General features: G+C 35.9%; 3 protein-coding genes across 3 annotated transcripts; 1 reads left to right on the top strand and 2 right to left on the bottom strand.

Annotated features, from left to right (window-relative positions):
- Positions 1-162: 162 nt before the first annotated feature.
- Positions 163-3,683, bottom strand: LOC118034862 (uncharacterized). Its single transcript, XM_035040294.2, has 7 exons — positions 3,328-3,683; positions 3,142-3,246; positions 2,015-2,256; positions 1,734-1,816; positions 1,366-1,477; positions 893-967; positions 163-798 (listed from the first exon to the last, which is right to left on the bottom strand). Exons 1-7 carry the CDS (start codon positions 3,587-3,589, stop codon positions 616-618), a joined length of 1,062 nt encoding a protein of 353 aa, XP_034896185.1. The 5' UTR covers positions 3,590-3,683; the 3' UTR covers positions 163-615.
- A 7,613-nt stretch (positions 3,684-11,296) lies between these two features.
- On the bottom strand, positions 11,297-16,238 carry LOC118034816 (periodic tryptophan protein 2). The gene is made up of 7 exons (XM_035040232.2): positions 14,885-16,238; positions 13,833-14,084; positions 13,654-13,746; positions 13,006-13,377; positions 12,307-12,651; positions 11,866-12,093; positions 11,297-11,775 (listed from the first exon to the last, which is right to left on the bottom strand). Exons 1-7 carry the CDS (start codon positions 16,103-16,105, stop codon positions 11,608-11,610), a joined length of 2,679 nt encoding a protein of 892 aa, XP_034896123.1. The 5' UTR covers positions 16,106-16,238; the 3' UTR covers positions 11,297-11,607.
- Positions 16,239-21,610: 5,372 nt separating this feature from the next.
- Positions 21,611-26,634, top strand: LOC118034885 (uncharacterized). The gene is made up of 7 exons (XM_035040318.2): positions 21,611-22,042; positions 22,220-22,282; positions 23,251-24,080; positions 24,492-24,675; positions 24,750-24,848; positions 25,106-25,172; positions 25,994-26,634. Exons 1-7 carry the CDS (start codon positions 21,611-21,613, stop codon positions 26,632-26,634), a joined length of 2,316 nt encoding a protein of 771 aa, XP_034896209.1.
- The last annotated feature ends 373 nt before the right edge of the window (positions 26,635-27,007 follow it).

The following is a 27,007-nucleotide window of genomic DNA, read 5'->3' on the forward strand; positions in this document are numbered from 1 at the left end:
CAGGTATTAATTATTATTATTATTTTTTCCAATCAACGTCAACAGATTCAACACTACGCTTGCAATGGGCAGCTCTTGAGAAAGTAGACCGTTGGTGGACATGCGCTCTACCCAAAGCGACGAATCATCCTGCTCAACGAAAATATCAGTGATGCCCAGAAATTATCAAATCTAATTCCATTCAGTCTCTGATCTCTCTACTTGGGACTGCTATTTTCTTGATTTGCAAAAAGAAATCATATCTCACGACTACATGAAATGATGTTGCAGTCTCTGTTTCTCTAAAATTACTTGAAAAGGAGGAAATGCAACATTTTGGTGTGGTTTTCTCAAAATGTCAGCGAAAGGAAAACAAAATTGACAAGAATCAAAGCCATACAAGCAAGGCTATGGTGCACTGTTTCTCTCGCACAAACCAACAGAAAAACCGACATATGCTTCTAGCCATCTAAGAGATTTCCCAATCTTTGTACTCCCCAGGAAGTGAACTTACAGTAGTTAACTCTGAATCTGTCAAAGGATGCCCTGGACTGAAAGAAGAGATCGTCTTCACTGAAATTGATAGCTCTTAATCCTTATCAATGCGGCAACCAAAATTGTGCTTGAATGACACTATCACTCACTCATGCCATCGCTTCCTTCAATATCAGTAAGTCCATCAAGTGCTTCCTCCTCCCTGCTACCTTCATCGTTTTCCATGGCATCCTCAGATTCCTCTTCCTCCTCGTCACTTTCATCATTGTCCTCGTAAATTACAGGAGTTATTGTTTGATTTTCATCCAATGCATCATCAACGACCTGATTTAAAGCAGAAAGAAAGAAACAAATCACATTATCAATAATTACAAGCTGCTGCAAATTCACTAACTGCATAATATCACAAAAACAATACCCCTGCATAGAAGATGTCTAAGCAACTTGACAATTGAAGTGCTGACTGGAAGGTTGCCACTCGGGATTCGATGAGCTGATAAACATGACATACTTCAAATTAAAACTTTAAGAGGAATCATATATCAATTATCCAATTTAAATTCACTAGAATATGTGATAATGCAAGTACTACCACATCGAAAAGATGTGAGATACACCACAATCTAACAATTATAATCTCAGTAGATGAAACTCAAAACAACATCAGCAAAGACTAGTCTAATCTCAGCAATTAAATTTTTAAGGAAAACCAATATTATCTGATTGTCTCAACTATATTCCAAAAGACAAACTTGATATCCAGGGAAGGGCCAAAATGATAATAAAAAAGTTCATAAAGCATGAATGGACATGAATTTTCAGATGAAAAAGACTTCCATTGCTATACATCACTCTTCAGAGTCTTTCCAGGGCGAGGCTCTCATTTTTCACCTGATATAAGGAATTCAAAGCAAGTAAAGAAGATTCCTGGGACATTATTCCAGTTGAATGTTGAAGAAGTAAACTTCTTAGCCAAGGAAGAGCACATGCCAAGATTGAACCCCTGCAACAAAAACACATTTCGTAAGACCTCGTTGAAACATATGTTTGGGTCGAATTCAAATAATACTTTTGCTTCTGCCTTTAAAGAATCCAGAGATTAAAAAGTGTTGAATGAAAATCCACAAACTATGGTTATTCAGAAAAAAAAAAATTATTGCTGTAAGGTACAAATTTGAAAAACAAATAATGGACAGATAACGCAAACATGATCTGTCAGATTCACCAGACAAATCTTGATAAGACAAGTAACTGTCCACCTTGAGTGAATTATGGATTGAAGACTGTGTAAAAGCTTGAGAACATCAGATGGATTAAGCAGCGAGATTGAATTTGCAATAACCTGCAAACAGAAAATATTATGAGTTATGTACCGGTATATTTTGTTTCTTGATAAAAAAGTACTAACTGAAAACAAATGTGAAAAGGAATGTGCTGTGCACAAGTTCATGGGAAGCATAATAGCAATTAATTTAGTACTAAAGTAAAACCTCCTTTAAGGAAAGTTCAGCATTAACAAATCTAAAGAAAAGAAAACAACCTTCTCATCTTGGGTGTATAAGCAATCTAAAAGAAGCGCACGATCACCAGCACGCAATGCTTGCTTAAGGAGAATGTTAACTGAATCAGCACTTGGTGGCTTTGCGCTAGGAGGTGATTCTTGCATCTCATGGCTGCTGGTTTTATCATCATCTTGTAAAGTTATACTAGCAAGTTTTTCACCCATGGTCAGCTCATTCACATCATGCTCAACAAGGACACCATCAGTGGCTTCACCATGATCTATATCAGAGGGGTGAATGTGTGAGCATATATAAACATTCAATATAGTAACACTCACAAAAGAAGAGTACCACCATAACAGGTGACATCTCAGAAAATCCAACACCACTTAACCAAACAAAAAATGGAGAATTACGCAATCAGTAGCCAGAAATTTGGGTCACACCACCACTCCTGGTAGTTCAAACTAAAATGATAAGACACTAGGAGGAGCCAAATGTAAGTATTTGACAATAATCGGTATCATCACGCATGCAAGACTGCGTGCGTGCGTGTGTGCCTATATATATCAGGAGTGGGTTTGGTACCTGGTTTTTTGCTAAAAGTACATGCTTGATAGCGACCAGTACAGTGATGGCAGAGTGATATCAGTTACAAGGCTAATTTCAATATGGGAATCAATAAGAAACTTGAGGACCTCATCCCACTATAATCCTCTTTCTCCAAATGTTCATTGTTGATTATTTAATTTCTATTTAGTTTATGAAACTTGTTTTCTGTCAAAGCTAATTGCCCTCAAGGAAAAGTAACTATTCCTAAAATTTTCTATCACTGGAAATCCTCTTTCTCCAATCAGAGCCAAAATTAAAAAAAAAATGATCTTTCAGTAAAATGGCAGACATAAGCTGTATCATAGGAGGAGTTAGGAGCAAACCGTTAGCTCGAACTGTATATTATCTGCTTTAATCAAGTTAATGAATACTTCAACTAAATCCAATTACATAAACAAGGGAAAAAACCCATCATCTTATCGAGTAAAAACATTTATCTTTCTAGTGCTAAACACAATGAGCCATGTATTGTGTGAGTTACGCAAATCAATTGGGACAAGACAAACAAGGAGCAGTAACTATAATTAAAAAACAACTGTATGACAATCCATACCAGTATCAATTGTGTCTCCTGTGTCAGACGCAGCGCGTTTCTTCTTCTTTGTTTTTCTAGCTTTCGTAGAGGCAACTGGTGTTTCCGATTCTAGATTTTGGACATCTGCAACACAGTTTCCTCTTATTGTAAATACCAGACACCATGAATGAACGATCTTAAGCATTTCCTATCAAATGATGTTACCTAGCTGTTTTGGTGGAGCATCAGCGTCGTCAACCTGGAGCAGAGCAAGCTCGAGGGGTTTATTTTTCTTCTTCTTGCGGATACTGAAGTCGGCAAGGGCTTGGCCATCTTCCAGCTGTTTTCCTGCGAAGACTAGGCGTTGTTGTTCGGGTGGAATGCCTTCCACGTCTTTGATTTTTGCCTTTACATAGTCGATGGTGTCTGAAGACTCCATCTCCAATGTTAGGGTCTTTCCCGTTACCGTTTTCACCAAAACCTGCATCTTCCACCCGGTTTAAATGAACTGAGAGGCAACAGAAAAGGACCGAGGGTTTCTCCGGCTAGGGTTTTAAGTTCTAAGTTCTAACCATGTCTCCATTTGAGGGGTTTTACAATACTTCGGAAAATCACACTTGGATTTTGTATCGGTTTGACAAATGAGCCCCTATAAAATGCATTTTATTAACTATACTCTTTATTCTTCAAATTTAATCTAATTGGAATGAATCGTAATACTAAGAATAATATAGCCTCTACCAATAGGTTTAATTCATGGCATTGTGATTACTTATTGGGTTGAATTTATAAAATAAGACGAATATAAAGTAAGTCTGATGAAATATATTTTGAAGTGGCTTGCTTGCTGAATTGAAACAAAAACGAGGACTACATTTGAAATCTTTTTAACAATTTTCTTCATTACCTATTGGGTCAAGAATTGGGCCTGAAGCCAGGGATTCAAATACACAAGTATTTGGGCTGGGCTATACCGACTACACTCTTTCCTTCGGCTTGTTGCTGTGTTATAAATAAAGGAAACGTAACACCTTGTCTGTGTCTCTCCCGAATCTTCAAGTGACATGACTTTCTCCCTTAATAGAACCGTGTCTCTTAATGTTTGCCTGATGAAAATTTGATCGCAGGTTCTTACGAAGACAGATTTTCAGAAGTTCCTCACATGAATATTTTTTTAATATTCTTCGTGTTTTGACTTGGATAAATATATTTTTTCTTATCTCAAGGGTATTGCCTATTTGGTTATTTATTTATCATTGTTTTGTGCAATGAATCTAAGCACAGCAATAGAAGAGGATATAAACTAAGATATAATAAAATTCTTACATGATTATTATAATTTATAATTATATTCCATAACTTCTATGCTCGTTTATTGTTGCTGAGCCATGTTATTATCATCCTCATCGAAGAGTTACAAAAATCCTTCATGCAACATCAAAACAACTAACAAGCATTTAGTCATTGAATTTCCCATCCCAAAAATCATTATCTCCAACACTACTAAAAAGGAGGGCAATTAGCATCAGATGTTAGCATCAAAATAATTTAGATGTAATTTTAGTAACAGATTAGCAATGGATTAAATATATATTAATTCTTTAATATTAACAACAAATTCAGCAATGAAAAATTAGATATTAAAAAATAAATTAATATATTAAGAATTTGCAACGGATTTGCCATTGCTAATATAGTTGTTGATATAAAAAGGTTTAAATTTTGACTTTTGTAAAATAATAATAATAATAATAATGACGTGTTGTTTTTTTATTGGTCTATATATCTATTCCTTGAAAACAACAAAAGAAGAACCTCACACAGCTGCAAAATTTATTCACCCTCAAAAGAACCCAATATTGTGTCTCCTTCTATAATTCTCCAAACACCTAATTAACCCATATCTCTCTTTTTCTATTCCTTCTCCAGGAGCCAAACTCATATATCTCTTTCAATTCTACCTATCTTTGTCATGCTGATTGGCAACGGTTATTAACATCGGATATTCCTTTGATGATCATTATTATGGAAAAACAATCTGCAAATCATGGCATATCAAACCATGCAATCACAGACCACAACAAATCAACAGATGAAATTACACCTTGATATTGCAGCTTAATTATAGGAGTTAAATACTTGCCTTTCATGTATATTTCATTGACTACACAGTTGTAATTGATTCCCCTGATTGTACTACAATCAATATCAATATATATAATCTCTCGCTGAAGAACATACGAGAGTTTCTTGCAGTTTCTGAATTGTTTTACGGTATCAGAGCAAAACATAACCTCTGTTTTTCGATCCACTATTATGGCTTCTTCTTCTCCCAACTCCGTCACTCCTATCAATATCCATAGCCTCGTCACAGTCAAACTTACCAAGGATAATTATTTACTATAGAAAACCCAAATCGTTCTCTACCTACGTGGTCAACGTCTCTTTGGTTTTGTTGATGGAACTATCTCCAGTCCAAGCCTCACTATTATTAATCCTGAAGCAGCAACCTCCCAAACCATTCCTGCTGAAATATCAAATCCCCACTATTGTACTTGGTATGATCAAGATTAGGTTGTGCTAAGTGCACTGGTCCCCTCTCTGTCTAAAAATATTCTAGCACAAATGGTTGGCCTATCAACATCCAGAGAAGTCTGGATTGCTCTTGAGAGAATGTTTGCCTCTCATTCTTTTGCTTGCGCCATACAAACCAGACAATTCCTAGCCTTCACCAAGAAAGGTAACTTGTCAATCTTTGATTATTTTCAAAAAAAATAAAGACCTTCTCAGACAACCTAGCAGCCATCAAACAACCCCTTCAAAACCATGAATTTCTAACTTATCTTCTTGGTGGTCTTGATACTTCTTATGATGCTATTGTCACCTCAATTTCCACTCAAGTTGACAAAATGACCTTAAAAGATATTTTTAATATCTTCTTGCATTTGAACTACGTCTGGAACAACAACAAGTCTCTTTTGATAATTCTGTTAATTCGGTGAACATGGCCACAAGAAATGACCATAGATCACGTGTTGAAAGATGTACATAACACCAACATCTCCCTCAGCACCAGTCTTATGGCTCCAACAACAGAGGAAAGGGACGTGGCTATAAAGGAAGAGGTCCATCTCCCAATTACTCCTCCAATCCGAGACCACAGTGTCAGGTCTGTGGCAAACTTGGTCACACGGCCATCCAATGTCATTACAGATTTGATCATGCCTACTAAGGTACCTTTCCTCACATGGCAGCTTATATGACAACTTCCTCATCACCTCATGATACCAACTGGTATTTGGATACTAGTTCCACAAATCACTTCACCAACAACTTCAATAACCTGTCTCTCTAGTCAGATGCTTATCTTGGCAACGACCAAATTCATGTTGGAGATTGGGCAGGTTTGCCTATAAAACACATTAGCTCTACAACTCTCTACACATCGACAACTTCTTTTATTTTAAATAAGTTGTTGAATGTGCCTCAAATTCAAAAGAATTTAATTTCTGTTAGTCAATTCACAAGAGACAATAACGTTTATATTAAATTTCATTCTTCTTCTTTTTTGGTGAAGGACGAAGCAATGGGGAGAGTTCTTCTGCGCGGCAAACCTAAAGACGACCTTTACGTTTTTCCAACCTCCATGTCATTAATAAACCGTCCACAAGCCTACTTATCTGAACGAGTCCCCCTTAATGTCTGGCACTACCGAATGGGTCATCCGTCCTATCAAACTGTCCGTTATCTCGTTTCAAAATTTTCTTTACCTACTTCGTCTAATAAAATTCCGAGTATCTATTCAAGTTGTCAATAAGGAAAGAGTCATTGCCTTCCTTTTTCTAGTTCTCAATCAATTTCCAATCAACCACTAGAATTAATTTTCTCTGATGTGTAGGGTCCATCTCTTGTCATGTCCACAACTGGAAATAAATATTATGCTTCTTTTGTTGGTCATTTTAGCAAATTCACATGGCTGTATCCAATCTCTGATAAATCTAGTGTCATGCCCATTTTTCACTCATTTCAAAAACTTGTTGAATACCAATTTAATTGTAAGATAAAATCTTTCCAAACCGATTGGGGTGGGGAGTATCGCTCCTTTCACACATATTTTACACAATTTGGCATTCAACATCGAATCTCTTGCCCTCATACTTCCCAATAAAATGGATCTGTCAAACGAAAACACCGTCACATCGTTGAAATGGGTCTCTCCCTCTTATCCCACAATCATGTTCCTCACATTTATTGGGATAATACTTTTATCATGGCCACATATCTTATTAATCATCTTCCTACTTCCCCTCTTGGCATGTCCCCATTTGAAAAAATCTACAACTATGTTCCTAATTTTTCATCCTTAAAAATTTTTGGGTGTGCTTGTTTTCCTTTTCTTCGTCCTTTTAATCGCAACAAACTTGATTTTCGTTCTAAACGTTGCATCTTCCTTGGTTATAGCAATTCTCACCGTGGATTCAAATGCCTTGATACATCTATTGGCAAGGTATTTGTCTCAAAACATGTGGTCTTCGATGAAGGGTATTTTCCCTTTGCGAGTTCAAATACTTCCCCTCCCCAGTCTTCATCAACCTCATATACAACTCTTCTTATCTCCCTTTTAAGAAACAATGTCAATCATACCCCGACAACACCTTCTTCCTATCCTTAACCATTCTCGTCATTCTCATCAGTCCCTGCTCCTTCCCAAAACATACCATCACCCGACCTAAATTCCTCCAACCTTTCCAATGACTCTGCTCCCACACCACAGCCAACCCAACACACGTCCATTGCTGCAGAACTCCCTTTGCATCATCCTCATCAGATGATCACACGATCTCGAAACAATATCGTTAAGCCAAAGAAGAATCCTGATGGAACTGTTCGGCATCCTCTGCCACAAACCTTTCTTGTAACAAGTACCATTCCTGAATCACCAACCTGCTATTTAGAAGCTTCAAAACATCGTGAATGGCGTGCAGCGATGGATGAAGAATTTATTGCACTCATGAGAAATGGCACATGGTCCTTAATCCCTGCCACACCTGGTCTCAATGTAGTCGGCTCCACGTGGATTTTCAAATCCAAACGCAGGTCAGATGACTCTCTTGAACTACGAAAGGTGAGACTTGTCGCCAAGGGTTATCATCAACAACCAGGAATTGATTATGATGACACATTCAGCCCTGTGGTAAAACCCACCACCATTTGCGTCATGCTCAGCTATGTTGTCTCCAATTAGTGGCCGATATATCAGATTGATATACAAAACGCCTTTCTCCACGGCCACCTATTTGAAGAAGTTTACATGCACCAACTGCTTAGCTATGTGCATCCTTGATTCCCCAACCATATTTGTTGACTACATAAGGCCCTTTACGGTCTCAAACAGGCTCCACGAGCCTGGTACCATTGATTACAAAAACACTTGCTCTCTTTTGATTTTATGAACTCCTACTCCGACACTTTTCTTTTCATCTGCAGACATGGTTCAACTTCATTATTCCTACTTGTTTATGTCGATGATATCCTGATCACTGGCTCAAATCCACTGGCCATCTCCCAGTTGATCACCAATCTCAGTCATGAATTTGTTGTCAAAGATCTTGGACACCTTAAATATTTTATGGGCATAGAAGCACATCAGCTGGCCAAAGGTCTCCTTCTCTCGCAAAGCCAATACATCTTCAACCTTCTCCAGTGTACAAATATGGTGGATGCCAAACCGGTCTTTTCACCAATGTCCTCCTCTCAGAAACTATCCTTGGTCGTGGGTGGATCTTATTCTGATCCTTCCAATTATCGTAGTATTGTGAGAGCATTACAATATTTATCCCTGACTCGCCCAGACATTTCCTTTACAGTTAACAAAGTCTGCCAATTCATGCACCAACCTACTGATGAACACTGGACAACTATGAAGAGAATCCTACGATATCTCAAGTTTTCAATTCATTTCGGGTTACTTATTAAGCCAAGCACCTCCACACAGCTTTCCATTTACTCTGATGCTGACTGGGCGGACTGTCCATATGATCGCAAATCTACCTCAGGGTTTTGCCTCTATCTTGGTGACAGCCTAATATCATAGAGTTGTGGCACGATCCAACACTGAAGCTGAGTACTGTGCAGTTTCACATGCCACTACTAAATCTCTCTGGGTGCAATCCTTGCTGCATGAAATTGGTATTACTTTAGTCCAATACTATGGTGTGACAACATCGGTGCCACATATCTCATGGCCAATCCAGTCTTCCATGCACGCACTAAGCACGTGGAGATCGACTATTACTTTGTCAGGGAAAAGGTTCAGCAGAAAACTCTTGATGTGCACTTCATCTCCAGTAAAAATCAACTTGCTGATGGGCTCACTAAATCAATTGTGTTTGCCTGATTTGCCTTCCTCAGAGACAAGCTCAACGTGATTTCATCCCCATTAATCTTGAAGGGGCATATTATGGAAACACAATCTGCAGATCACAACATATCAAACCATGCAATCATAGACCACGACAAATCAGCAGATGAAATTACACCTTGATATTGCAGCTTGATTATAGGAGTAAAATACTTGCCTTTCATGTATATTCCATTGACTACACAACTGTAATTGATTCCACTGATTGTACTGTAATCAATATAAATATATGTAATCTCTCGCTGAAGAACACATGAGAGTTTTTTGCAGTTTCTTAATTGTTTTAATCAGCAACGGAATATTCGTTGTTGATCAACAACAGTCATTAACAATGGAATATCCGTTGCTGATTTACATATTCAGCAACTGAATTTCAGCAACGGATAATCCGTTGCTAAACAAATCAATATCTATTATTTATATCTAAAATTATCTGTTGCTAATTCTGTTGCTGAATTTTATCCGCAACATATTTTAATATTATTTTTAGTAGTGCAAGTAAAAGAAGATAGGGCTCCTTTTCTTCCTCTACAAGCCAAATCTCCTTCCTCGACATCATAATACACGTTTAAATGCCAAGATGTTGCTCATACAGTATCCTTAATAAGCTAATTCTCCAGTAACAATAAAGCCATTAATCTTTCCTTCGTAATTTCTAACATCATGTAGGTAACGTACAACTACCATAAGTACTGCGACGCTATTTAATCAATTTAGAAATTACGAACATAACTAGTTATTATGTGATCAACAGTCTTGTTTTTTAATCTGAATTCAATGCTTTCTTGACAGTTAAATTAGCCCGTATATGTAGAAAATACATGAATGATCTAAAGATAGTTCCTTTCTCTTTAGTGGGAACCAGGAGAGCATTGGTGGCCTAGACAAAAGACATTTTGGGAATGGGTAAGGGCCAGGGGCATGAGAACTTTATAATGGCCAAAATTGGTTTTGTTGCACTTCCTAAGGACTTTTCTCTACCGTTTAGAGCATGTATGAGAGAGGATTTTTGTGGTTTTCCTGAATTGGATCCTTTCACAAAGCCTATGTTACGAAACAAGATTGTTTCTCTACATGCGTTATGCTCACTTGTCTCAAGAATTAGAACAAGCAAGAAGATCATGATTGCAGCACTGAAAGAAATAAAGGGATTACATGAATGATTGCTCATTTCCCAGCTGAGATTTAGTCAGGTCAAGAAAGCACGGAATTAGTGATTCACAATGTGATGATCTTTGGAATGATAGAAACTCAAGTGTTACCTCTCTTTGGCAGCCGAAGATTCTTCCATCTTTATCTCTTCCATGTCATAGTGCACATGCATGGCTTGACATAGAAGTGCATTACTTTCTTTCAACCGTAACACAGTTAAAATTGCTTGGCAATATCTAAACATGTGCATGTCTAAATGTCCAAAAGCAGCTTATATCTAAACGTGTGCGTATCTTAATGTAGAAGTGCGATTATGTTTTCAGGTCCAAAAGCAGCCCATGTCTAAACGTCCCGTGTTTAACTGAGAATTTTTGGTGATTTATTAGTCATTTTGTTATTAGCTGGATGTGCATGTTCATGTGCAGGTGCTTCGGATGCATTTGTCAATTAATTTGACAATACTCATTAAGAATGGTTACAGAAATTAAGATACTAGCCTGGAAATAGGTTATTAGTTGGCCATGCGTGATTTGCTTTTTGTTGTGTTGCCTTTCTTCAATGGAGAAAGAACACAAAGCAACACAACAAGAACCGTTAACTTGATTGTCTAACAACAGCATATTATACAGCAACCCTCATCAATCATGTCATGGACCTGCATTCATCTTTCCTGTAACAAAATTGCATTAAAAACAGTTCATGACAATTTGTCATGTATATGAATCAAAGTCATGTTACATTTCCCAATAAACTACAGATCAAATCCAGCAAACAAGTGCTTACAGTCACATGAACCTTGCATCAAAGTATCCGAACCTGGCATGTTGTCGACAGCTATGGGCGTGCCTGCTCCGCTCCCTTTTCACAAGAGAATAAGTTATATTACCTTGTCAGATAATAGTGAGGAAATCCCGACCACTGATAGTGGTTCATCATTTGTTGGTGCTTGAGCATAAATACCGGAGCATGTATTCATTAGACGAACAAGTATCTGCCAAATCCTGATGTATTCTAGTAATTGCTTTCTGCAAGGATTTTAAAGCGGGAAGAAGATTTCTGGAATTTTGTTGAATTGAATTTCCATGAGCTTTGCAAAGCTCCTGTCAAAAAAATAATCACAAACAACGAATTAGATCTGAATACAGGACGACCTCTGATGTCATAGAATTTCATAAGTTGGCAGCAAGTACCTGACACCAACGGAGTAAAAATTCCAAGTGCGGACAGCTTTCCAAAAGATCAGAAAATGCTTCAATTAATCTCTGCAGATATCTGTACGGGACTGAGGAGGCAACAGCTGGTATATCCAATGGACTGACAGAAAAAATGCACTTTTTTATTAGTGAATCCTCATTCAGACGAAGGCTGAGAATTAAAGCTCTGTTTGGTTGATCTTCATCTAATGCATCTTCAACTGTCTGCACACCAATGTAGTCATCAAATAAAATCAGCAGGAGAAAACACTACTATAAGTCAACGAAGAAAATTTGTTATTTCCAACTAAGCAGATACCAATCATCTGACAGCCTTATATAACATGCTTTGAATTCTCCATGGTAAGTACTTACAAGAGAGAAGAAAACTAAAGATTTACTTGTTTCACAGAATTTTACAAAAAGAACACAAGATACCTCTGGTGTAACATCTATATCTAGATCAGTGGGATCAAAGATAAAGGATTCATCAATTGAATAAACAAGAACCCCCTCTGTTGTTGCCGCTGCAAAGCTTCGCCCAGTGGGTGCAATTCTCAGGCATTTGGTTCTAATAATAGGCCTTCCACGATTGGGCATGGATCCTGGTAAATCATACCCCAACTTTCCTCGAGTTTGTTTATCAACGCCTTCTTCAGTATCAGAGTCATCATCATCAATTAAATCAAGTGGACCTGCATCTGTCATTTTCTTGGAGTTCAAGAAATCCAGCACCCCATCTAGTGAGAGATTGTGAGTTATTTGGAAGCGACGCAGCAGAACCTGCAGTTCATACATAAATCAATCCACTACTTCAAACATTAAGAGAGATCTACACTGGCAGACCAAGGAACCCATCCAAACAATGTAAAATGGAAGAATAAGCCACTAGGTAATTAAGCTATACCATTCCTTCAAAAGTATATCCAACATCCAAATAGTTATCAATCTAATATCTACATTCAACTAGCTTACGCATGACAAAAACAAAAATGTTTGAGCTTTCCAGTGATTGATAGAAACATGTTGTGATGAAATTCATGAAATAATAAACTAGATAATTAAACTATTTGAAACATTTACCAAATTAAAATGTCAAATGATAAGCATGAGGTTATACATAAGATTGAAGCAAACCTGATCAGCGACATCATACATACAGATGTACTTGCTACTTCCACCAGCTAATATGTAACTCCCATCTGCAGAATAGCACAAGGTTGTGAAGCACTTTCCTGCAGTCGAGTTTGCCGCTGATCTACGATCAGTCATGAGACGCCCTCCAGCAATATCCCTGCGGCCCTCAATGGTGTACATTAACAAGCCATCAATTGGGTCCCAGAAATGAATTTGCCCATCTAATGTGCTGCAAGCTAATTGCTTTCCATCTGGACGATAAACCACAGTAAGAACATCGTGTGTGTGAGGGAACGTTTCAACAGCTCCCTTTCCTTCAAAAACATCCCACAAGCGAACAGTTTTGTCCCATGATGATGAAGTTAAGACTGCCTACAGGAAAAATAGGTTTACTTCAGAAGCTACTCATGAATCAATAGGTAATGAAAGCTGACTATAAACCTTACAAATTTGTTCATGTGTATGCTATTAGTTAATTTACAAGAATCCAAGATTTGTTATATGCCAAATGTAGAAGGGGGATCGAACATCAAAAGAAATTCATGTAAATAAGCCACTTTGGACAAAACACAGAAACCAAGAGGAATTAACACAAAATAAGGGATGGATAACCAGAAAGTGCAGATACAGCTATCAAATGCAACTCACATTTGTGGGAGAAAATATCAGCCCATGAACAGGACCTCCATGACCGCTAAGGATATCCAATAAACGGCCTGTCTTCATTGACCAAACAAATATCTATTGCAAACAAAAATTAAGCACTCTGTCAGGGAAAAAAAAAAACAGCAGATTGGTCTCAATGCAGCAGCAAAAGAAATTAGTACCTCAAATGAATCTAGAGTTCCAGCACAAATTACTTCCCCACTTTGGTCTGCTGCCAAAGAGACAAACTGCCTTGAAGAAGGGGTGGTAAATGTCCTAAAATTTCTATAACGGTACAAATCCCATGCACGTACTGTTCCATCAAGAGATGCACTTAAAAGACAATGGTTGTTAGCCATAAAATGAAGAGAAGTCACGGCATTAGTGTGCTCCGAGAATGTTACAAAGCAAAAGCCCGATGAAACAGTCCACACCTGTGACAAGCAAACACAACACATTCATATGGCATATAGGTACAAAAATAAAGGAGTCAACAAAAAGACAAGCATATAGCACATTATCAAAAGCTTAACAATCAGATATGAGAAATAGATCATCAAATTGTGAAAGTACTATGAAATAAACATGCACAAGACACTGTTTAAGATACCATCATAGGAACTGTTTAAGACAAACACGGTCAGTATGATCACACACTTACCAAACATTACATGCATACATTCGTCACGTGCTCCCTCATCATTTTAAATAAAATTTGTTACCTTAGAAAAGGCCAACACTGCAACAACTGCAACAGCAGATGGGCTATAGGACCAAAGCCATATAAACAAATTGAAATTTTAAAGGACCATGAACAGAATATGTAGAACAAATACAGTGTCCAACTAATTGCATTTAACAAAGACGTGTACATGCACACAAACAAATTCACAGCCTATGAATATAACATATAGACAATAAACAAAAATCATAACATTTTTGCAAATGCATCAATAACATTTTTCCAATATACTCTCCAGAATATAGATTAGCAATTGCATATCAAACAAATAAGCATAACATTTTTGCTACCAAACGTCCACACACATGCACATAGCAGCACATTTCTTTCAGACAATCCATATATACAAAGTAAGAGCACCTAAATATCCTTGAATAACCTAGCCTATTTCATCATGCCGACATTTCCATAACAAATTCAATCTAAGAACAGCACGCTAAGTAACTACAGCTTCCTAAAAACATAAAACATCTCTGTATGCTCATTTTGTACCTTTACTTTATTATCATCTGCCCCAGTAGCCAGCAATTGTGAATCTGGCGAGTAAGTCAAGCAATTCACATCGAAGTAATGCCCTTGTTGCTTCAACACATAACTCTCTGACCGCCATTCCCACACAAGCAACTGCCCCAGCTTTGCACAACCAAACACCAACCAATTCCCACTCTCATTGAACACTGCAGCAGTAATCTTCTCCCTGGAAATTGACAACAAGTGCATGCAAACAAAATCTGGCATTTGATATAACCCAAAAACACCATTAGAAAACCCCACCACCACCATATCAAGCCCCCTATGGTAAGCACATGCAGTTAACTTCGCCGGTGATTGCATAAACCCATCTTTCCTTAACAGCTCCCATTTCCTCTTATGCAAATACCCCTCTTCTCCCAGATCTTTCCCATCAAAATCCTTCCTTTTTTTAACATTACCCAAGCTCTCACCATTCACATTCCCTTCCCCATCCCTCTTTGGCGTCCCTGGAGAAGCAGGCTCTGAATTTCCCTCGTCGTTTTCATCAAAATTACCATCATTATTACCACTATAACCCCAGCTAAAAATGTAACAATCACGCGTAATTGTATAAACTTTATTAACCTGATCAGTATTTTTCTTATCATAACCAAAGAAACAACCAACGACATTATCTCTATGGCCTAAAAACAAAAAGGGCTTATTCAAAATCCCATCTTTCAATTTCTCAACGCAAAAGAGGCGTGCCACTAAATCCTTCGAGCCAACAAGCAAATACTTACAGTCTAAGCTCCAATCAATCGCGGTAACTGTATCCTCGCAATCTGCTATGGTCCTAACTAACTCGAAAGCGAAAAATTCCTTTTTGAACCCCGGAGACCGCCAGATTTGAACCAACTTTCCAGCCGCAACAGCAATAAATTTACCATCAGGGCTGAACTTGAGGGCATTGACTGTATTCTTGAAGTTAATACGGTGGAGGATGACGCGGCGGGGGATGTTGATAAAGTGGCAGCGGTGGTTCTCGTCGACTGTGAGGAGGAAAGTGCCATCGGGGGAGGCGGCGATGCGGCGGATGTTGGAGGAGGATTGGAGTGGGAGGGTTGTGGTTTGGGATTTGAGGAGGTCGGTGATGGAGACTCGGTTACCGACAGGTGAGATAAGTTGGGTGTTTTGAGTAATTACAACGTTGCCTCCCCTGTACGGGGCTCCGAGCAGGTTTTGAAATCTGTAATTCATCCTCTGTGTTTGTTAAGTGCAGAAGAAAGCCAGCTCAGTTTTCCTTTGCTTTCTTAGGGTTTAGGGTTTAAACCCTGGGCTAAAGCTAAAGCTAAATAGAGCGCGTAAGCTTTTTTATTTGTTTGTTTTTGTTGTTTTGCCTTTGCCAGAGAAGAAAATATAAACAGCGGGCCTATAATATTGTGACCCAATCTAAACTATAGTAGCCCATTGAGCCCCAAAACACTTGAGCAAGCTCTACGTGGTCAAGTGTTTTTCGAGAAGGATCGGGAAAGTCAACGATGGATAAAAGAACAACCCTCTCACTTCACTATTTATATGAGAGCACTTTTTTTTTTTTCAAAAAAAAAAATTCTATCCTTTAGTTTTTTTTTCAATTAAATTATTTTTTTATATTTTTTTAATTTTATCCTCTAATATTTTATTGATTCTGAAATATTTTTTATAATTTTTTTTAACTTATTTTCTATAATATTATTGTTGTCTCAAATAAATATCTTGATATTTAATTGATACATTATTCAAATAAATTATTTTTATTATTATTTTTTTAATTTTATCATTTAATATTTCATTGATTTTCAATTCATCTTCATAATTTATTGGTATACTTTATATAAGGTTATTATAATTTCAAACAAATATCCTAATATTTAATTGATGCTCAATTTTATGAGCACTTATAGGTGTTACTAGTTATATGCCCCGCACGATACCGCGGGTCAATTATTTTTTGTATTTCAAAAAAAGCTAAGATCTAAAAATGTTAGTTTTTTTTTATAAAATTATACCCAAAAGTTTTAGGTTTGGTTGCAACGCTTGATCCAAGAGTAATATTTATAATATTAATAATAACATTAAACTTGGGTTAACCCTTAGCATAAAAGTGTTTGGACTGCAATACCAGACCCAAAAGCATTGGACGTGGGTCTGACTGCAAGGTCGTGTCATAAAAGTGTGATAATTAAATGGATTAGTTAAAAAGAAAAAAACTAATGAAGAAAAAAATATATGAATTAATTGGGTTAACCCGTCATACCTTGAATTCGCATCGTGAAAGTTTGATAATTAAAAATGAAAAAACAAATTAATGGGTTAACCCAGAATTAACTGAACTAACTTGTTAAACCAGGTTAACCTATCAAACCCGGAATCCGTGTTTGATAATTAAATAGAAAAAACATTTAACATCAACAATTTAAATTAAACGAAAAAAATTAATTTAAAAGAAAAAAAAACAAAAAAAAAATCAGGTTAACTCGTCAAACCAAGTTAACCCGTTAAACCCCGGATCCTTGTCATGAATGTCTGGTAAATAAATAAAAAAAATAGTAAACATTAACAAACTGAACTAAACGAAAAAAATTAATTAAAAAGAAAAAATCAAAAAACAAATCCGGGTTAACTCGTCAAACCATGTTAACCCGTTAAACCTAGGATTTGTGTCATGAAAGTCTGATAACTAAATAAAAAAAATTTAACATTAACAAACTAAATTAAACAAAAAAATTTATCAAAATAAAAGTAAAAAAAAAAAATTGACGGTTCAACCCAAAATTAACTGGTTCTCTAGTGAAACCAGGTTAACCCGTGAAACTCGAGATATATGTCATAAAAATCTAATAACCAAATAGAAATAAATTTAACATTAACAACTAAACTAAACTAAAAAAAATTAATTAAAAAGAATAAAAAGCAAAAAAAAAATATTCTAGGTTAACTTGTTAAACCAGGTTAACCAGTTAAATCTAGAAAACGTATCATGAAAGTCTGATAACTAAATAAAAAAATTTAACATTAATAAACTAAATTAAAGAAAAAATTTTTGCTAAAAAAAAAAAGATGCAAAAAATAATTTTCCAAAAGGCATAAAAAAACAGCAAAAAAAAAACAACTTAAAAAAAAAACAGTAAAGCAACAGGGATAAGAAATCAATATTTTACTGTGAACTGCACTGTGCAGTTCACAGTAAAACATTAATCTCTTTTAGCTATTTATAATAGTAAATAGAGCACAAACATTAACAAATTATATCCTAAATCTAACCCAGAATTAACTATGTGTATGTATAAAATATTTACATTTTTTTAATTTAATATAATATTTACATACCTCAAAATATGCATTATCTTTTTATTTTATGTTGAGTAATAGATAATAATCAAATATTCAAAAGTAATTGATACATAAAATATAAGTTTCTAAATTTTTCATCTAATAAATATTTTACAAATAATAAAAACTTGATTTGTGGGTATTTATATTTTATGTTGAGTAATATATTTTTTCTTCTTTATTTCCACGAATTAAGTGCACCATTTCAAGTTATTTTTTTTATTTTTATTTTTAGTTTAACGTGGGTGTCCGGGCCAGCTTGCGCGCACCTCGACTAATCCCACGGGTCCTGAAGTTAACGACCATGTATGCCTCTAGTGGCCATCATATGAGCAACCTAGGACTCGAACTTGAGACCATAGAGGGAGCAAACCTCTTGGTCCCAAGTTCTTACCACTGGGCCAGCTTACTCTTTATGTTTGTTGATTTTGTAAAATTAAATTAGTCACATCTTATTGCAATCAACGTATTTATATCTATCCACGTGAAACATAAAATTAGGTGGAATTTAGTGGAAAAATTGCAATCAGTGTTTTACTGTGGACTGCACAGTGCAGTCCACAGTAAAACACTGATCTCTTTTAGCTATATATAATTTATACCATTAAGTGAAAAATAGTTAGAAAAAAATAAAGCTGTTAAAACCAGTGGAATTCATGATCCAGATTATGAATTTAACAAGATAAGTTGCAAAACATAGATCAATCTAATATATCATCATCTTAATATATATATATATATATATATATATATATATATATATATATATATATATATATATATATATATATCATCTTGAAATTTTTTTTAAATCAGACCACTCTTTTTACCTATTGTTCGAGTTACTTTTGAACCCATCAAGTCAACTAGCTCACGCCGAGACAACTTTTACATAAGTTAATTATAAACCCATAAGTTTTGTTAGTTGAGCTGTGAAGCTCATGTCGATTCAGTATATTGTCATTTCAATACTAAAATAAAAAAATACATCATCTTTGATTTCTTTTAAATTCAAACCATTTTTTTACCGATCATCTGTATTCTTTTGGACTCGTCAAGTCAATTAGGTCATATTAGGACAACTCCAATACGAGTTAATTTTAAACTCGAGCTAAGCAAGAAATTGGATCAAGAGGTTTCAAGGTCAAGATTGACCCGCTTGGTCAAGTTTATTAACAATAACAAATAATCCCCTATGACCTAGATATTTTTTTCACATTCAAAATTTTTTGATCCTACCACAACGTATCGTGAGCTAGTAAAATAGTACTATCTATTTAATTATTTAATTAGATCATTGGCCCATAGCTGCAATTCAGATCAATTTTGTTAATTTAGAAAGTTCGAGCATTGCTGTGTTTTCTAATAAAAAAGCAATTAATCATGAACTTAAAATATAATACATATTAGAAAATATCTTTTTAAAATTATTAAAACTCTATGAGTGTCTCTTAAAAGTGACCAACATGAAAAACTCTAGATATCTCTCTTAGTTACTCTCTGTGATGTGGGAAGGTCTACAATTTTTTCAAACATTAAAGTCATTTGACCTGACTAAAAAGTATGCAACCTGATTAAAAAAATTTATATAAAAATATCAATTTATACAAAAACATATACATCACACATTAAAACTTATCTACTTGCGCTGTAATTTTCTCAGACTTTGTTTGTCACCTTTGAGCTTACCTCATCCCACCAAAAATATTTACTTGAAATCATTTTAATAAAATAATTAATTTTCAAATTTTAAAAACATTTTCTATCCGCTAAAAGTGTTAATTATATATCAATTTTGAACTCCTCCCACCAACCCTTAACCATAAACTTCCATTCTGAATGATCATTAAGTTGGCTCTATTAAAAAACATGCATTTTTATCAACGTTTTTATTATTGATGTTATTATTTTCGTAGCTTCTATATTTGTGAATCTAAAAATAAAATAATTAACTTCAATCTATATAAACCATAGTTGTTAAACCCGGTCTGAAAATTAACTTGGTTAAGAAACTAGATCTTGGGTCACACAGGTCTTTCGATATTGTATAGAAATAAAAGAATGAAAGTTAGAAGAAATATCAACTTATAAAATCATAATAATATAATTTTAAGGAATGAAATTATAATTAAAAAAGTTTGATGAGGGAAATGAAAAAAAGAAAAAGAAAAAAGACACGGTCCATGAACAGGGTCTATCCCATTTCTTCCATCATATATGATAATGATAACGGTAATAATTATCTGATAATGATGTATTTGCTTATGGAATGGGCTTATTGGATTACTATGGAAACCCAGTCCCTACTAATAATTAAAAAAAGTAAAAAGGAAAACAAAATTATGTTCCCGCCTACTAGGAAGGTTCAAAAAAGAAACGTCAACAAAATCCGCACCTGATTATGCTGTTCTTGTTATTGTCATCTTCATATTCCAAACCAAAACATTTTTTGTTCGATGATGGTGGTGATGTTACAAAACCTTCTTACCACTACTGTTTTAAAGCAATAATATGGATTCTCCTGAACCCAATCGCATCATCCCCTTCACGTCCTCATCGCCTGCATCCTCTCCTGTGGCCCTCTAAGTATCTGTCTTTCTTCCACCTATACCCAAGAAAACACATTGTTTGTGCTTTCCTTTTATGAACGACCCTTTTGATTTGTATGGCAATCACTGTTTCTTGTTGTCAAGTTTTTGATCTGGGAATTTGGGGATAAACCAACTTCTCAAAGTTTTTTTTTGTTTAATTTCCTTGCCAGTTCTTAACTTTTTACGAAAATTTGTTGCAAGTACTTGAGCCATTGTAATTTTTTTTTATATTTCAGATGGTTTAATAATTCGGTTTTTTATTATGATTGTTTTCCTGACGCTGAAATGGACTTGTCTCTGTTGCATCTAGGTTCTTTCATTTCCAATGTTTCTGTTCACTTTCCGAATTTACATGACTATTATTCCTGACGGGATTTTATTTTTCAAACGATGTAATCTGTTACTTTATTTCTTTGCTTCCTTTTCATTTATGTTTATTATTGTTTTCTTCTTCATGTCATAGTGTCATTGTTATAATTCTATAGTGAACATTATAGGTACCCCTTTATGTTCTCCTCCCATAACTGCTTGGTTAGAGTTTATAAATTTGGAAACAGTCTGAATTGTGTGATTTCTTCTGTTTAATTTCTCTGTTTTTCTTTTTTCAATTGTAGGTATTTCGTTTTAATTACCTTAGTAATCTCTCTCCCATAAGATCTGTCAGTGTAGATCTGCAGCAACACAATAGTTTCTTTTTAAGGTTTGAGATTTATTGATGTTATAATATTCTACCGTTTTCGTTTTGTATATGGTGTCGATTTTTGTTATTGAAGATTTTAATCTGTATGTTGTCAGCGAGATGCCAGGTTCAGATGTTTATAGACAAAGTGATATTCAACCGAAACCTCAGTTGATGCCTTGCTTTCAAAAGGAAGTTCAATCATACAGTTCTTCAGGATGCATTGACGAACATCTGGCTGATCCTTTCAAGGAGGACAATATTATGAACTCTTCAATGAGTAGCCTTACAGGCCACAAAGAAACCACCACTAAAGCTGATGATACTAACACTGGCAATGGAAAGGCTACAGTGTTGATGTCAGACCAAACTGGAGAGGAACTCCCTTCTGTTTCAATGAATTTTTTTGATGCCACTGCACGAGAGAAAGAAACTGAGAGGTTCGGAGAGTTCCTGCAGTGTTTGTCTGGAAATGTTGATGATCATGTCGAGTCTGATATATTTGGGGGCACCTTTTTTGGAGAACAGCACCATGAACTATTTTCACCTCAGGTGAATAAATTGATTTGGGTTCATTATGTGCATATTAATTTAAAACAAGAATTTCAGTATGAAATTTCAGTTGGTTTCCCGTTGTTGTACCTTCCTCAGAATATTGAGTTGCAGGCTGCAGCTGGTCAACATGATAAACTCGGTGCTAGTTTTCAGATATTTCCTGAATTTTTGCAGAGAGATGAGGCATATAAATATTCTAAAGAGAGTTTAGGATCGCTATCAAAAGAATCTGTTAAGGTAAAAAATGATTTCCTGTTTCTTATACATCATCGTATAATACAAAACTTGCGTAGTTTATTTCTTGTTCAAATTTATAGCTTTTTATAGTGCAGGAGATATTGCTGCTTTTTTCTTCTCGCTTTGTTCAACCTAGTTATATTCTTTTAGGTAATGTTGACCTTTTGGATTTAAGTTCTTCATCTGTTTTATCGAAATTTAAAATTATTTGGTGTGAAGTGGAGATCTACGTACTGTCAGCAAGATAATATGATTGCACTGGATACTTTTAATTTCTGTTAGGAAATCCTTTACTATTATAGTATTTGAAGCTGTGCCCTGTGACGCGTTCTTTGATACGGACAATACCATTCAAGTGTCTTGTTCAAGTGCGTCAGTGTCATTGCAGGCTTCCGTCCTGCTTAGGGTTTCCCTAGATTTTCTTTAGCAGAAAAAGTTTCTGAGTCCTGGTTGAGACTCAACTGAATCTTACTTGACTACAAAGGTGCAACTTATTAAATTTAAATATCAAAGATGGTGTCATATTCTTCTACTTCAGAACACTTGGTTCCACGATCGTCCTTTATCCTGGGAAAAGACAGTAGGACCTACTAGAAAAGGCGATGCATAATTGGAGCACACACTTTGTTGCAATCAAGAGGGTTTTCAAGCTTAAGCTTCAATGACTCGAGTTATTATGCACCAATCAAGATTTTGGTGCTTTATGCATTGTGTGTTAACAGAAAAATGTAACATGAAGAGTTTACTTAGATGCCAAGAAATTGTGCAAAATTTAATAAAACATGTAATTTAATTTGTACTCCCATTTTTATTTATTTTTATTATCCTTGATGAATTGTGAGTTTAAAGAGATTTGTGAAGTTTCTCTTGCAAAAACAATAACTTCCCATTTAATATTTTATTTAAGGTATTGCCAAGAGTAATTCATATCCAATTTCTTCAAGAGTGCAATGTTATCTTCAATACAGGAGGCCGATCAGCGCCATCGTGGCATACGTAGACATTTGCATTTTGGGGCTGCAATTTCCTGCAAACATGAGGGTAATGGGACTCATGAGACAGCCAATTTATGCTTACCAGCCCGTCAGACAGACTTTGAGAGTTTCGTTCCACCTCATGTTGAAACAAGAGGAATCTCTGGCATTTGGCAGGCCAGAAGTTGTTCCCAGACTGCAACATTGTGGTCCTCTTTCTCCCCGTCTGCATGTGAATCTGTCAGATCAACTCAAAATTATGGAGATTTGCATTTAAATAGCTTTGTCAGATCTGAGTCCGCGGGCTCAGAATTTAGTACAAGTAAGAAATTGGGAAGTAATCCACACCAACAAGAGGAGACGTTAATGTCTGATAGGGACCATTATTTATGCAAGGAAATAGACGGTATCCCAGTCTTATCTTTTTCTGGGGAAATTTATTCTCACTTGGGATATGAACAGCAGGAGAGTCAAGCTGCTGTGGAAGCAGGTTCTTCCAGTTATCAATCTAGTAGTATTATGCAGTACCCTCCATGTGATTCTCTGCATTTGATACCATATGAGCAGCAGGCATCTCTGAGCAAGGGGACAATGCCTTCTTCAGAATATGCTGACATAGTTGAGTTAAACCAAATGAGCCCTGAGAGGAATAGGTGGAATACCTTGATGTTTTTTATTCAAACTTTCCGACTCTCAGTTATACCCTTTCAAGTTGCTTACGTTTTGTATTTGTTGGTGATGTTAATTAGGAAGAAGGCAAAATACACCATCAAGAGTGAGGGTTGTAGACGTTGCACCTGTAAGAAATCAAGATGCTTGAAACTGTAAGTGAACAGTAGCTACGAGTTGAGAAAATTCTAGATTTTGTTTTGTTACCTGCTTTATTTTATTAAATGAAAAAAGAGCATCGACATGCTTTTGTGGCTCACACTTGTCCGGTAATTACAAATGGTGCATTACAGGAGGGCAGGTGATATCTTTAATGCCTTTAAAATGAAAAACTATGGAAGTTTTTTGAATTTTCTAGCTAGTTCTATGAATTGCTTACGCTTTCAGAAGTTGGGGATGACTACCGCCTTTCATAATGGTCCACAGTCCCTTAATTTTCCATGTATAAAAGAAAACGAACTAGTTCATCTAAGCTTGCGAACTACCTCAGGTCTCATTGAAAAATAGAAAATCAATAATCCCTGCTATTTTCGAATGTCTCACCTATAATTTTTGTTATTGGGCAGTTATTGCGAGTGCTTTGCCGCTGGAATTTATTGTCTAGATACTTGTTCATGTGAAAATTGCATTAACAAGCCTGAATACGAGGACACAGTTCTCGATATGCGACAACAAACTGAAGCTCGTAATCCTCTTGCTTTTGCTCCAAAAGTTGTCAATAAAGCCACCAACTCTCCAGCAAATATGATGGTAATCTCATTTTTCAAGTTGCTCATCTTGTTTCTTTGCCTCAACTTTTTATTTGAGGTGAAAATGATATACAGGAAGAAGGAAAATGGATGAAAACATCCTCATCCAGGCACAAGAAAGGGTGCAACTGCAAGAAGTCAAAGTGTTCTAAAAAATATTGTGAATGCTTTCAGGTTTGTATCAACATTCCTGGCAGTATTTCTGCAAAAGAGTTTCTAAAAAAGTTCTGTTCCTTTTCATTTCTAGTTTGGATGAAATTGATTTCACATAGCATTTTCGGCATTGGTGTTATGATTATTTTTGCCTTCGAATTAAAAAGGTAAAATCAACCAGACTTGTTCAATTAGGATGGCATATTTAAACTGGAAATTATATGACATATTCTATCTTTAAGCTGTTCTTATTTTGTAAACATTCTCTGTATTCTAAGGGTGGAGTTGGATGCTGTAATGGATGCCGATGTGAAGGATGTTACAATCCTTATGGAAACAAAACAGGTGACACTTTACCATATTGATTAGCCATTTTCAGTTAGTTTGATCATATTCTGAATCCATATTCAAACATTGGCTTCGGAAAACAAAGAAAAGAACCAATCTCCTACTATCAGAAATGGAACTTGTTGAACTAATAATACTTGCATTTTATTTTCTCACGAGCAATTAGGGTATGCGACTTCAAACTTAAATGGGCTGCAAGAGTACTGTAGCGATATTAGCAAATTGTAGCCTCATGTCAATTTCAAGACTGATTTATTATAACTTTCTTGGTATCCACTTTTAAAATGCACGTTGGTACTGCTTCATTTCTTGTGATAATGACATATTTTGATATCTCTGAGTTTTTTCAAGCATAAAAATTCGTTGAGAACAATGTTGCAATTATCAAATGGTCAAATGCCTTTCCTCAAATGCTTTCTCGAGATATGTACGGTCATTTTTACATCATCCTTAACCTAATACTTTCAGACATATACTCGGAACAGTCTGAAAGTTTAGAGCGGGAACAACCTCTCTCATTGGCAACATCATTAAAGCCTGAAATATCTATCAGTAGTCGTATGCCTTTGATCCCATGCATTGGACGACCACTGAAGGTTTAGGCATCTTTAAGATTTTTACATTTTGTAGACTCAAATCGATGGCAATTGTGGAGGTTATTGAAATTTGCTGTTTCCTCATGTAAATCCTCATTTGGATTTCGGATTTTTTTGGAATTCGATCTAGGACAAATACTTTGGATTAAACTATGAATATTTCTATTGGCCTTTTTCTGAAGTCATTCTCAAACTGATTTCTACATGACGATGAAATTGCAGAAACAGTTTATAGAAGAGCTGAAAGATGGAATAATCCATCTCAGGAGCAGCAGGATACTTTGGGGAGTCATACTGATTCCATCAAAGCTGAGAGACCTAATCAATTCTCATCAACATGGGAAGAACTTGCTGATATAGGCCATCTGACCCCACCATCACATTGTCTCTTAGGTGCAGTGGCCTCTTCAGGTTCTCTCAACATAAGGGACTGTTCAAAAAAATTTCTAGGTCAATCACAACAAGAAAGCAGCGTCCTCTCACCATCTGGCTACCTTAATTGGCACCATTCGCCTAGTAGTCTTACTCCAAAATTATATGGATGTGAGGCTCTGCCTGAGCTCAGTTCTGACAGCTTTTTCTGTAACATGATGATGGAGGATGCTACGCCTGAGACACTCAAGAACACCTGTACCCCCAGTACAGAGGGGGTGAAATCTTGCTCACCTAATCAGAAATGTGTGTCTCCTCCAAAAATTCGTTCACATGAGTTAAGATCAAGCTCGTCACAGGGGTTGAGAAGTGGATGCAAATTCATTCTGCAGGATTTGCCTCCTTTCCCTCCTCTTACTCCTTATAGTAAGTCACAGGCTGCAATCCATCAAAATGATGGCGATCATAAAGGTAGCACTGGCTACCAATGACTGGAATATGCTAAGTGTGGTTTGTGATAACTTTGTTATATGGATTTCCATTGCAACATGTCTGCAAAATATAGGTTTTTTCTTACTCAAAGCTGAAGTGAGTTGTGTACTGTCCTGCAGGATATATTACAAAATTAACTGCTCACAAGCTCAACCATTTTGGCCAAGAAATCTGGGAAGCATAATTTTCTCAATAGTGCTAAACTTTAACCCCTTTCTTCACCTTTGTTTGGTTAGATAACATTACAGCTTACCGGTTGCTACTTAAATTTACAACTTCAAGCAATTTTTAAATTCTCGTTGATCACTCTGTGATCATCTGCTTATATTACTCTTGCAGGTACTATTACGGGATTATATTTTATTGTTTCTG

This window comes from Populus alba, chromosome 1 (assembly GCF_005239225.2).
Source record: "Populus alba chromosome 1, ASM523922v2, whole genome shotgun sequence".
Lineage (NCBI taxonomy): Eukaryota > Viridiplantae > Streptophyta > Magnoliopsida > Malpighiales > Salicaceae > Populus > Populus alba.

Bases quoted from the DNA above. Each gene is read 5' to 3' on its own strand.
- LOC118034862 (XM_035040294.2), bottom strand. From the start codon at position 3,589: ATGCAGGTTTTGGTGAAAACGGTAACGGGAAAGACCCTAACATTGGAG. The intron at 2,257-3,141 runs GTATGGATTGTC...CCTCTGATATAG, and splicing joins AGGAGACACAATTGATACTG to ATCATGGTGAAGCCACTGAT. The intron at 1,478-1,733 runs GTGGACAGTTAC...TTTTTGTTGCAG, and splicing joins CAATCCATAATTCACTCAAG to GGGTTCAATCTTGGCATGTG.
- LOC118034816 (XM_035040232.2), bottom strand. From the start codon at position 16,105: ATGAATTACAGATTTCAAAACCTGCTCGGAGCCCCGTACAGGGGAGGC. The intron at 14,085-14,884 runs GTACAAAATGAG...TGCTTGTCACAG, and splicing joins CAGATGATAATAAAGTAAAG to GTGTGGACTGTTTCATCGGG. The intron at 12,652-13,005 runs GTTTGCTTCAAT...TATGAACTGCAG, and splicing joins TGTATGATGTCGCTGATCAG to GTTCTGCTGCGTCGCTTCCA.
- LOC118034885 (XM_035040318.2), top strand. From the start codon at position 21,611: ATGCCAGGTTCAGATGTTTATAGACAAAGTGATATTCAACCGAAACCT. The intron at 22,043-22,219 runs GTGAATAAATTG...GAATTTTTGCAG, and splicing joins ATGAACTATTTTCACCTCAG to AGAGATGAGGCATATAAATA. The intron at 24,676-24,749 runs GTAATCTCATTT...AATGATATACAG, and splicing joins ACTCTCCAGCAAATATGATG to GAAGAAGGAAAATGGATGAA.